This window comes from Artemia franciscana, chromosome 6, assembly GCF_032884065.1.
Source record: "Artemia franciscana chromosome 6, ASM3288406v1, whole genome shotgun sequence".
Taxonomy (NCBI): Eukaryota; Metazoa; Arthropoda; class Branchiopoda; order Anostraca; family Artemiidae; genus Artemia; species Artemia franciscana.
In genome coordinates this window covers 25,664,579-25,677,872 of record NC_088868.1, presented here as the reverse complement: position 1 = coordinate 25,677,872, position 13,294 = coordinate 25,664,579, and the positions used below count along the sequence as shown (strand labels likewise).

Below are 13,294 nucleotides of genomic sequence, written 5' to 3'. Positions count from 1 at the left end.
TACCGTACATTTACACCTTACATTCTACCGTATATACAATATACTATTTTTGTCCTCCCGGATTGCTCAAGATGGTCCTTCTCGGGCAATTGTCTAGGGGCAAAACGATAAGCAGGTCACCCTGAATGGAGTGGGAAGATGTCGTAAGTAAAGATTTAAGGAAATGGGAACTTTTTTGGAAGAGCGTAAAGGGGGAGGCTTTGAGTAGATTGGGATGGAAGAGGAGTATGCGTAAATGCGTTGTTCTCTTGTGGCTTGGTGCTGCAGCGAATTTTTAGCAGTAGTAGTAGTAGTACATTTTGCTTGAAAGAGTATTCTATGACTCTAGAGTGAAATCCTATGTGATATAAATGAAAAAATAACAAAAGGGAATAGAAAAATGTTACAACTGTGTAATCGATCAGAACATAACACAAAAGTGATATGACTGTACTTTAAAACATGAAGGCACTTTTAAGAGCATTATCAAATAGTTTGGGAAACAAAGCACTTAAGTTTTAAACATAATATAAGTGAACAATTATCGGATGTAGTACAATAAGACAAACAACAATATTTTATGAGCACAAGCTATTTCACTGCTTTTGACTAGAATTATACCGAACAAAATTTAACATATATTAAGTGGCTTCTTGGCTTCAAGTCAGTCTTCTTCGCCAATAGCTGAATCGCAGCTATTCAACCTTGCTGTCTTCCGAACTTGCTTCCCTAAATTAGAATTTCCATTAATTGCTTCCTCCTCTATTCTGCCAGGGTTGCATGCATTAAACCATTCACTAATCCCAGAATCACTTCGTTCGGATGCTTTTCGAAAAGAGATTCTTGGAGGAAGACTAGGGCTTCGTGTCCGACACTGAATTGCTGCCAAATTGGCAATAGAGTTAATATCTATTTCTTCTCTAAGTGTCACTAAGTGAGAGGAACGACGAGATGGCAGCACTGAGCTATTGCGTCTTGATGAAGATAAGTTTCCAGTGATCCTACCCAAAGCCCTGATCGCATTTCCGGTTTTCTAAAGGATAGACAAAACAAAGGTTAAGAATTGAAGGCATGCATAATAACACAAAAAGGACCAGACAATAGGTTAGTTTGGGATGCGCTTCCATTAAGCTACTATTGCAACTGGAGTATTGTAACTAGTATACACAATGCACTATTGCGCGATCACAGATTCACATTATAAGACAAATAAGACATAATGTGGCGAACACGGCACTCATAGAACTTTTTCTAGGAGGAGGGGTAAGTATGATGGAAGAATGGGTCAAAAATAGGCGAACTATACATTAAGTATAACAAATAAGAATCTGAAAATTTCAAGGGTGGGTTCAGGAGCCTTAGCAACCCCCTTCTGTGTACATACCTACTAGGTCACAAAGTATTGAAGAGGACAAGGTCAGTTTATATTTTTCTCAAGCTATATATTTCCCAAAACATGTGAAAGAAAATAATTGCCTTCATTCGTGAACTAATTTCTAAGTTTTTTGTAAGCCCAGATGTAATAGTCTGATCTGATCTGATTATTTTTTTTTATTATTAAGCCCAAATAATATTCACTTCCATTTGGTTTATTTTTATCAGAGTTTTCAAAAACTGCTTCGCATAAGTGTATTTCTCTTTGTACAAAATTATTTTGTACAAAATTATTTTAATTTTATTCAGCAGTTTCATAAAATGATAGCACAACCGCAAAATCTTAAGGATTCCTGAAACGTTAGTCTTAAAGAATTTATGTCTGGACCTATTTCCTTTTCATATTTAAACCTCCATAAGGAATAAAAAAAAAAACTTTTATGTGTACCATTATGTCAGCTGGTGCTAAGAAAAACAACTTTCCTTTCTTTAACAAGAAACAAAAATGAATTCAACACATTGGTTTATAGTTGTTGTTTACAAGCGTCATAAATTAGTCTCCTCAAACTTTAACTATGTCCATATTTCGGCATAAAAAGGCTAAAAGAAAAACTTTGACAAATTGTTTCCAAACTTACTAAAAATTAGACCTTAGCATCATTAAATTATTTTCAAAAGAGACAAAAAGTTTTTAAACCACAATCCAGGCTTAGAGAGACAAAATCTTTTGATCTTTTGCCCCCTGTCATGAGAAAAAAAGATCAAATATAAAACCCTTGGAATCATATAAAGCATGTATTATTCAGATATTTCCATCCAGGGAAAAATCAAAAAAATTTATAATTTCTCCGAGCAGGAAAAGTCTTTGTGAATTGTTTCTAGGGTGCCAGCTTGCAAACAGTTTAAGGGGCAACACAGAAACTTAAAAATGGTCAGAAATATTTCATATGAACGTATAATAAATTCATAACTTTGTGATTATTGTTTTTTGTCTTTTTTTTGTCTTTTTTTGTTTAAGATTTTTTATATTTAGTGAGAAATCATCATCAAATTATTAAGCTGATTGAGGGAGATAATTAACGTGCTCATCGCTTCGGTTCATAAAATTAAATTTGTCGCGAGTTATTGGGCATACCGATCTTGGATTAAAGCACTTCCTTCAGCTGAAGAAAAGATAAAAAATAAAAAGTATGGAAAAATAAACGAGTACATCAGTTTAACCAGTCCATCAAAAGAAGTAAATGTATTTTTGACAAAAATTTCTAAATAAATATTTTTTGAACGAAAGATTTGGATTACGGCTCAAACTTCTAATTGGATTCAAATAATTAATATTATTCAATGTACTTGAATAATATATTAAGTAATAATAACATTATTTGAAATTGTTAATAAATAAATAATTAAAACCTGTAATTTTCTTCTTTTTTTTTGCCTGATAAAATATGGCCTGATACCGTATCTAAGGTCATACCATGTATTAGATATCACCGTAACTGATATCCATGGTACAACTTCTTGCAAAAATCTCCTTTGAAAAGAAAAGCACTGAAGGAGGTTTCAGAAAAAAAAAGTTGATTAAAAAGTTTTAGAAATACGACTTAAGAACGATGTTATAGTACCGTAAAAACAAAGCTTTTTGAAATTTGAAAAAAAAAATAGTTTAAGCAAGGTTTTTTTCTCAATGTGATAAACACTATTTTAAGTTTTACTGAAATTCCAGTTTGAAAAAAAGATTATGAAAGATAACTAAAACTTCGAATTTTTTAGAAATTATTTTTTCTTGAGGTTAAATTGTTTAATTTTTTCAGCAAGACTGAATTTTTAACGTGCGAAAAAAAAGTGTTAAACTATTCCCAAAAATTAAGAATTCCAAATAAATAATCCAAATAAGACGTACAGCCATATTTGATATGTGTGAGGTAAGTAAATTATATATGATAATAACAACAAATGATAATAATAATTTAATAATAAGAATATGATAGCATATAACAATATGATAATAACATACCTGCCACTTTCGTCGAATTATAAATTTCTTGAGTTTTTCGGTTGATATTCTGATTGTTTTCATTTTCCTTTCGGCTTGTGCCAACCACTTATGTTTCAAACATTCGGAAGCAGAAAAACGATATCTATAAGAGTAAGAAACCTGTAGCAAAGCTTCATTTCATAAAAAAAAATGACTCTCATCATAAGTGGTATAAAAACTACAAATTCTGGACAGACATTGGTCAAAACATACATTAGTTGTCACATACAAAATATTAAACAATTTTGAAGAATCATTTTGTAGTTGAAACAGGGCTGTATCCAGGATTTTTTTCCGGGGGGGGGGGGGGGTTGTTACAAAACAAACTTCAAAAAAGCATAAAAAAATTGTTTACGTTTGTTAAAATTTGTCAAAAATTTCTTTATTAGGACATGTAAGACGTTTTAAATCTTAAGATATATTCAAATATATTAAGAAAACATGTATAATATATTAAGAAAATATATAAAGAACATAATAAGAATAGTTACAAAATGTAAGAAAATACATCAAGATTAAATATAAAATATATTAAGAAAGCTATATATTAAATGAATTAAGAAAATTTGTTAAGATTCATTAAATCATATTAAAATTTTTAATATATGTTAAGGATTTTCTGTAGAATTCTGAACTTACAGATGGTAGTCCATCTGTAAGTCCATCATAATCATTCTAGTCCATCATCATCCATCATCATCATAATCATCTGGTAGTCCATCATAATCATTATGAGGGTTTTTCTCTTTGTACAGCTTGCACTGAATCTAATTAAACTTTTTTATTTTTGTATCGCTGTTAATTTAAAAAAAAAAAAATCGTTTCTTTCAAATGGAAGGCAAGAGTAACGTTAAAACTTAAAACATACAGAAGTTACACAATATATGACAGAGGTTGTTGCTCCTATGCCCCCCCCCCCCCATTCATACGTTAAAGTTTGTCTCTGTTCTACTGAACGCATTTTAAAGTACAATATACATAGCCAGCTGATAGTCACAAGTTTTAAGTACTAAAAGTTGATCTACCGATCAACTTTTATAACATCTAGATTAAAATATTATTTTTTAAGCAAATAAGAATTCATAACCCCTTCATGTTTTCAGTGTGATAAAAAAAAAAATAGTTTTACTGATTGTCACATCGCTCTTGTTTAAAAGCATTCATTTTTAAATCTCGGCGAAAAAGTCACTTTGCCGGTAAGAGTGGGAAGTTGAGAGGGTAGTACACTCCTCGTATATCGGATTATTTTCTGTTGTTTTATAGTGGTTCTTTACTTTCATTTTTTTTTTTCAATGCTCATTTACGTGTATTTGCACTTTCTCATGAAATAGAAATTTTCTAAATATAATGTTAGAAGTGAAATTCTGTCTTTCAGTGTTATGGTTACCACTGGCTATTCTAGGTGAATAAGTTAGGCTAGGAAACATTCACAATAAAAAAAGACAGTGATAAATGTAAGGTTTAGTTCAATTTGAACTATTAAACTTACTCTGGTTTTTTAATAAGCAGGCCAGCAATGAACTCTTTCGCTTCGGTCGAAATACTTCGAAATGCTTCATCACTAAAATCAAAATCTGCTCTTGTAATGTTGGCAAACGTCTCCGTATCGTTGTCTCCCATAAAAGGAGAAAGTCCAGAAAGCCTATGAAAATATAAGATGATTAGAAAACAAAATTAATTAATAATGAAATAGCAACGAATGGAATTAATACTAATGCTAACAACTCATTGCAGCACCAAGCCACCCCAGGTCCATAACTTACTCTTACAACGCTCCTCCTTAAACCAAAAAATAAGCCAAAATAACATAAAACCTCGCCACAACTGAAGATTTCTTCTCCCTTTAAGAAAAGCTTTTCCTATGCGAGGGTGAGGAGAAATTTCCTCCCCGTCAAATTCCCAGTGCAGTTTTTCAATCTTCTACCTGTCTTTTTATTTTTTTTTTTCCGCAATCTGTCAGATTTCGATGATAGTATGTACAGTGTTTACCGTCCCTCCCCCACCGCAAGTTTCTGCCCGACGAGTGAAAAAATAGCAAAAATGCATGTAAACAAATTCTTAATGTGTTTTTTGTACCCCTCTCCCTCCAATAAAATTACTGGATACTCTCTTGCAGGGAATACTTATAATTTGATATCTTTACATTGGTTAACTGCTACCTATTTGACTTTGCAAAAGTCAGCTCAATAAAAGGGATTTTAGAAGGTAAAATAAACTATTAAGAAGGCAAAAAGGCCACATTCTTACGTAATTTTTCCCATGTAAGGCGGAAGATTCGACTCTAAATCCCTCTGTCCTCCTAGGTATGGCTGTGATATATAATATTCTTAGGGAACCTTGGGAATGAGAAATTGAAAAGAAAATGTCATGGCATCCACCACCTCTTGTCCCCCCCCCTCTGTAAGCGTTTTTTCAAAATAGTGCAGGTACGAAATTTTATATGAAGATGTTTGGCAAGTATGAGGGGGAGAAAAGAGTTCTAAGTCCGCCTCCCCATATAAATTGAAGGAATTTTACTCCTTTAATTTCGCTATTTAGCGAAATATTTAGCGAGCCTTTCCACCTTTGAATATCTAATATCTATCAACCTTAAATAAATAAATCACATATCAGACGGGGAAAATCAACTCCGGACCACTTTCCCCTCCTTGATATGAAAGGATCCCTCTCTCCTCCTGGATGAAAAAAATTATCCTTGGAGAAGCTCTAGAGAAGTAAATTGAAAAAAAATTGTATTGCTCATTTGTATCACCACCCCTTGGCCCTTCTCCTTGTAAGTGATTCGCGAAAGGGGTTCTAAGCCCGCATTGCTATAGAAATCACAAGATTTTTACAATTTCTTTATATTTACTACGCTTTTTGTGCAACAGGCCTGTTTTTTTTTTGTTTTTTTTTTTACATCAACCGTGGACGTACTGGACTCAGGTATGAGCTATTTCACTTATCGCCTCATGTAAAATTGTAAATATGAGATTTGGCTCTTCCCTGCCCTAGCCAAGCACTCATTCATGCTTTTCTGGCGGGAATGTCATATTTTGTATTTTTTTTTTTTGCGTTCAAATAAATAAATATGGAATGTCAAAATGTCAATGTCAACGTGTTTGAAAAAGCTAACACAATGGAAATCGTCCCAAAAAAATTTTCAATAAAAAAAAAAAACTTCATCCTAATTACAGAAACATGTGTATGCTTCAACTTTAGGCAAACAGATGGACGTGCCAAAAATTTATACTCAAACCTTAACAAGGAAAAAAAATACAAAATGACATGTAAAGAACCTTTCCATCTTATAAGAACATATTCAAGTTTTAAGGTAATATGTTTATGTTTACCATAAAAGGTTTTGAGGTTTTTAACCTTAAAATTACGAAACTGGAACATAGAAACAGAAGTTGGTACTTACAAAACGTAACATATTACTCCAACAGCCCACATATCCGATGCCAGACTGATTGGTTCATAAGATACAATTTCGGGAGGAATAAATTCGGGCGTTCCAAAAAGAACTCTGACAGGTGTATCTGGCAACAGCTTGCGAGCAAGACCAAAATCAATTATCTTGATTGAATGAGACGTTGGACTGACGCATAAGATGTTTTCAGGCTAAAAAATTCAATTAAACTTTTATCAAAAAATGAACAGGTGGAAATATCAAACGGTATAATTAACAAGTAAAAATTCTTATATTTAACTCATATACGCTTATCAAAATAATATTAAGGAGCGTGGAATGAAAGATTTCTTTTTGTCCTCAAATCACACATCCCTGTTAATTTTTTTCTTTTGACAAAACCTGCAAAAATGTCAATTTTTATGCTAGCTTTTTTTCAAAAATTAAAAAAAAATGTCATTTACCCTTCCCTCGGTGGCAAGAGATACATAAAAATTAGTTTTAAATGCTAACTAACCTCCTTTCTACTTTAAATATTATGACGTAATTTTTTAAGAAATATAGAGTAAAAAAACCCTGGTTCAGCTTATACACTAAAACAATTTATGGATTTGGTAGTGATCAAAGTAATTTCGGTGCTCGCGAGAAACAAACATTTGTTACATATTTCGGCTGACTGCTACTGCTACTACTAACAACTCATTGTAGCACTAAGGCACATAAGGGCAACACAGTTACTCACGCTCCTCCACCCCCAATCTATTTAATGCTTCATTCTTTACCTCCTCTGAAGAAGTTCTAATTTCCTTTAAAGCTTTTCTAATCAACTTAAAGCCCAATCTATTATTTTAACCTTTAGCCAAATCTATTCTAAAGCCAAATCTATCTAAAGCCAAATCTGTTAATTTAACCTTTAAAGCCCAATTTATTTAAAACCCTTTAAGCCAATTCCTTTAAATTCCAACCCATTAGAGGACGAACTGATCTTGATTGGGCCCCAAATGGATGGCAAAGAAGAACAATGTTTGGCAACCTGTAATCTTTCCTCCATAAAACCTGTCTTAGCAACCTCAGCCTTTTTCATTAGAGCCCTGAAAAGTGGAATGGACTCTGGGTGTAGGCAAACAGTAGTATCAAATCCGCTACGGTAGGAAAGCACAACTGAATAATGTAAAAAGAAAAAAATTGGGACAAATCTCTGTCCCAAGTTCATATATAAGAAATCACTCATGTCAAAGTTCATATATAAAAGTATTGCACCACCTACTTAATTTGTTAATTTTCTTATTATAACCACTTCAAAACTTGCCATCTCGACTTTAGATGAGTTTGGGCCCTGAAAGTAATTAAATAAAAAAAACTAATTTATTTAGCTGAAAGTAAGGAGCGACATTAAAACTTAAAACGAACAGAAATTACTCCGTATATGAAATGGGTTATCCCCTCCGCAATCCCTCGCTCTTTACGTTAAAGTTTTTAATTGTTTTAAAAAGTAGAATTGTGGCAAAGAGTCAAACTTTAGCGTAAAGAGCGAGGGATTGTGGAGGGGACAACCCATTTCATATACGGAGTAATTTCTGTTCGTTTTAAGTTTTAATGTCGCTCCTTACTTTCAGCTAAAAAAAATTTGTTTTTTTTTATTTAATTTCTGAACGTTTTTGAATTAATGCATGTTTAGTTTTGGCTCTCCGTACATAAATTATTAAAATGAAATTTGTATATTAATTCTTTTTTTGGCTAAATGGCTTTCTCTTGGTTTTGATCAGACGATTTTGAGAAATAAGGGGTGGAGAAGGAGGCCTAGCTGCCCTCCAATTTTTCGGTTACTTAAAAAGGCAACTAGAACTTTTAATTTTTAACGAACGTTTTTATTAGTAAAAAATATACGTAACTTAAGAATTAACTTACGTAACAAACTTTCATAATCTTATATTTTTATTATGTATACGAGGGGGTTTGTACCCTCGTTAATATCTCGCTTTTTACACTAAATCGTAAGTTTTGTCCCAATTCTTTAGGAATGACCCCTGAATCAGAAAGGCCGTCGAATAAATAGTTGAAATTACTAAAAATACTTTAGCATAAAGAGCGAGGTATATATCTCCTCCTAAATACCTCGCTCTTTATGCTAAAGTATTTTTAGAATCCCTCATATGCGTATTAATCTCTGTTCGTTTTAAGTTTAAATGCTATTCCTTCCTTTCATTTGAAAAAACGTTTTCATGTTTATTTTTCATTGTTTTCTTATAGTAATGCTAGAAAATCCTGCGCACTTTTCATTGAATTTTTCTTCCCCCATGACAGATTCCTCCAAGGAAAGATCCTCCAACATAGCCCCCTCCCCTCAGCCCCACCCCCAAACAAAATAAAATCCCCCCGAAAACGTCTGTACACTTCCCAATAACCATTACTATATGTAAGCACTGGTGAAAGCTTGTAACTTGCAGCCCCTCCCCCAGGGATTGTGGGGGAGTAAGTTATACCCAAAGACAAAGTTATCATGATTTCGACTATGTTGAACAAAATGGCTATCTCAAAATTTTGATCCGTTGACTTTGGGAAAAAATGAGCATGGGAGGGGGCCTAGATGCCCTCCATTTTTTGGTCGCTTAAAAAGGGCACTAGAAGTTTTCATTTCCGTTAGAATGAGCCCTCTTGCGAAATTCTAGGACCACTTGGTCGATACGATGACCCTTGGGAAAAAGAAAAAACAAAAAACAAACAAATAAACACGCACCCGTGATTTGTCTTCTGGCAAAAAATACAAAATTCCACATTTTTGTAGATAGGAGCTTGACACTTCTACAGTAGGGTTCTCTAACATGCTGAATCTGATGGTGTCATTTTCGTTAAGATTCTACGACTTTTAGGGGGTGTTTCCCCCTATTTTCTTAAATAAGGCAAATTTTCTCAGGCTTGTAACTTTTGATGGGTAAGACTAAACTTGATGAAACTTATATATTTAAAATCAGCACTAAAATGCGATTCTTTTGATGTAGCTATTGATATCAAAATTTAATTTTTTAGAGTTTTTGGTTACTATTGAGCCGGGTCGCTCCTTACTACAGTTCGTTACCACGAACTGTTTGACAACCTTGCTACCCCGATTTTAGATGCTAAAAAGAACTAGTCTGGATCCCAAAGGCTCGATTTTGGTGAGAACTATCATGATAGCACCCGAATTATATTTTGAGCTCAGTTTCACTGCTGACATATGAGTGGAGTTATAGTTGGTCGAGTGCAGTTATAGTTGTATTAAAATTTGTAGGTGGACGATAGACATGAACCCAAAGGGACTAGATCTTTCTGAATACGAGCGACTTTGGCGATTGGTAGTTTTTTGGTTTGCAACACCAAATTTTATATCTTGCCAACATAAAAAATTGATATTGGAACAGGCAAAACCGAGTCCCAAAGTAAAGCTAGCATTGGTTATCCGAAGAAACTTAATGTATCTATGGATGAAATAGCATGCGTTAAGGTACTTATAGAACCACTAGTTCGCAAGTTGGATCTATATATTTAAGTCAAGCCCAGCACTTACTTACCTTCAAATCTAAGTGGACAATATCTAGGTCGTGCATATACTGAACGCCTTCACATATTTGACGCATGAAGAGAATAGCATCTTTCTCGGTAAGGGTGAAGTCGTCAGCAACCACCCGCTCAAACAGCTCCCCACCAGAGACTCTGAAACAACAAATTTTGTTTTTATTTTTTTTTATAACATCTGGGATAAAATTTTTTGATGGACTGATAGGGCACCACACCAGCTACAGGCACATCAAAATATGATCTTGAGTGCAAATGAATTCGCTTGACTTATAGTCTACTAACATTCACAAATTATGTCAATTCCTAATAAAGTTTGTGTTTCTATATCAAAATGATCACCGTTTAGTTTCGAATTGCTCAAAAAATCGATGTAATAAACAAGCCACCAAAAACTGAGCGTTTTGGTAAGAAAAATATAGTGTTCAGGGTAGGTAGCGTTCCAATAAGATAATGAAACAGCATTTAATACCATTTTCTAAAAACGATGTTCAAAATAAACTTAAAAATTAGGAAAAATAGCGAAAGCCTTTTTTGTCTTGAAAAACAACACAACTTCACAAAATTATAATCTCAAGTATTGTCAGCCTTTACAACCTTTACTGAAAAGGAACACTAAGCTGTTTTGCTGATATCGTTGTATATCAGTTGTTCATCTGATATAAGTTGTTTTGCTGATGTCGCAAATCTTGATGTCAGATCCAAGGGCGTATTCAAGATTTTTATCCAGGACACAAGAAAATTTGTTTATATGCGTTTTGTTACTTTTTACGGGTCGGACATTTTCTTCTTTTTTTGGGAGGGGGCTGTCGAACCTGGTAACTCCCCTGGATATGGCCTCGATCAGAGCCTAAGTATAGGTAGATTTAACTAAGCAATGTGTTTGTAAATAGTAGTCCAGTACAAAACATCTTGAAACCCATCTAAGAATTTGCTTTATGTCGGCTAAAACTTTTAGCCGAAGAAAGAGCAACAATTTTTGGTAAAATTAAATATATAACAAATGGATTTTTAAACAAGTAAGAATGTAACACTAGGATAATGATGTAGCTAATAAGCTAAGTTCCGCAAATCTTAAATCAAAACAAATATCAGCTAAAGGCGCCATGGAATTTATCTTAGGACACCAAGGACGAGCACCCTTCTTCCACAAAACCTTTTCGATGGTTGCTCAAATTAGTTGAATGGTGTGATGTGGTTATGATTATAGTGCTGCATTGCCTCAATGCAATGTGACGAGCAATGTGTCAGAGTCTTCAAAGCAGCAGCAGCATTACAAAACTCTTCAAGGCACGTTTGATACTGATGAGCAATATTGCGCAGAGTAATGATGAGCTTGAATGAACCCTTATATGAGCAATGTACCAGTCTTCAGAGCACCAGCAGCTTCATAATAACCCTGAAAGGCAAGTTTTATTTTGATGAGCGATATTGAGCAGAGTAATGATGAGTTTAGATGAGCCCTTAGATGAGCAATGTGACAGAGTCTTCAGAGCATCAGCAGCATCATATAAAAATCCTTGAAGGCAAGTTTGATTTTGATGAGTGACGTTGAGCAGAGTAATGACGAGCTTAGATATGCCCATAGATGAGCAATGTTAAAGTCTTCAGAGCATCAGCAGCATCATAAAAACCTTGAAGGCACATTTGATATTGCCGAATGGCGTTGAAAGGAGTAATGAGTTTAGATAAGTCCTCAAATGAGCAATGTAACAGAATCTTCAGACTGTCAGAAGCATCATATAAAAAAACATTGAAGGTGTGGTTGTATATTGATGAGCAATGTTGAGCAGAGAAATGATGGGCTTAGACAAGCCCTTAGATGAGTAATGTGCCGTCTTCAGAGCATCAGAAGCATCACATAAAACCTTGAAGGTACACTCGATATTGATTAATATGTTTTAAAATTGGACAATTGTATTCAATTGGACTTTCTTCATTCAACACATGCAAAATCAACAGATGGAAGCGAAAGCAGAGCTAACAGAGAGCTAAGTTTGAAGTGGAGCCTGCTTACTAATAAATGAACTTCATGATATATTACAAACAATTCAGCTAGCAAGAAAAAGAAAAATAAAGCAAGTTAGGGTACGATTTGGTTAAAAAAGAGCTACCCTGGCGTGGTAACAACATAATACCATCAAACAAACTAAACGAATTATAAATCAGAAACTTCCCCCATCAACGGTAAATAATATATTCAGTTAATTTTTTCTTCAGAAGAAGTTGGCTGCTGAGACTTTCAAAATCAAGTGTAATTTTAATTTTGTTTGCAGTGAAAGGAGATAAGAATCTTATTGAAAATCTAACCCTTCATTGTTCCCAGACAGGAGTCTACCCAAGTCAGATCTAGGGCAAATTCTTGGGGGGGGGATATGACAAGAGCGCTAATAATTGTCCAAATTGGCACGTTTATTTAAACGAAAACAGTATAAAAAATTGAGAACGCCCAAATAATCTTGGGGGAGGCTAGCCCCCACTCCTCGAGCCTGAACGTTTAAAAAAGAGCGAAGAAACCGATTGAGGAAAAAGAGGTGACACGAATCATAAAGATAAATCGTTGGAGACTGAATATCACAATGTCAAAGTGACATCTGTAAATCCCTATGATGACTAAGGCTTAATATATTACGAAATAAGAGTTGAGTTCTTGTTTTCGAAAAATTATGGAGTCGAGTAGGGTGAAGAATAGAAGTTTCAAGGATACTTATAATTGTATTCTGTATTATATGGAGAGGTTTGAAATGATTCGAGAATATATTCAGATAAATGATAGGGCAAAATCTTGGATATAGTTCAATCAATGAGCAATAAAGCATTTTAGTAAATGTAACAGGAGTTTTTTAAGAAGTGTTCAAAATAGACTAAAAAATAGAAAACAAATGGTTTTTCTTCGCGAATCTGTGAATACAAGTGAAAACGAGGGGTGCAAAACGGATGCAGCTTTACATAGCATAAATATC

At 33.9% G+C, this 13,294-nt stretch overlaps 1 protein-coding gene across 1 annotated transcript in view; it reads right to left on the bottom strand.

Annotated features, from left to right (window-relative positions):
• Positions 1-372: 372 nt before the first annotated feature.
• Positions 373-13,294, bottom strand: part of LOC136028528 (titin-like) — a 524,102-nt gene continuing 511,180 nt past the window's right edge. Inside the window, exons 65-69 of the mRNA XM_065706373.1 lie at positions 10,328-10,469; positions 6,792-6,991; positions 4,878-5,030; positions 3,368-3,491; positions 373-1,012 (exon numbers count right to left, since the gene is read on the bottom strand). Coding sequence (XP_065562445.1) covers positions 644-1,012; positions 3,368-3,491; positions 4,878-5,030; positions 6,792-6,991; positions 10,328-10,469 — 988 coding nt within the window. The 3' untranslated portion in view covers positions 373-643. The remainder of the gene's footprint in view (positions 1,013-3,367; positions 3,492-4,877; positions 5,031-6,791; positions 6,992-10,327; positions 10,470-13,294) is intronic.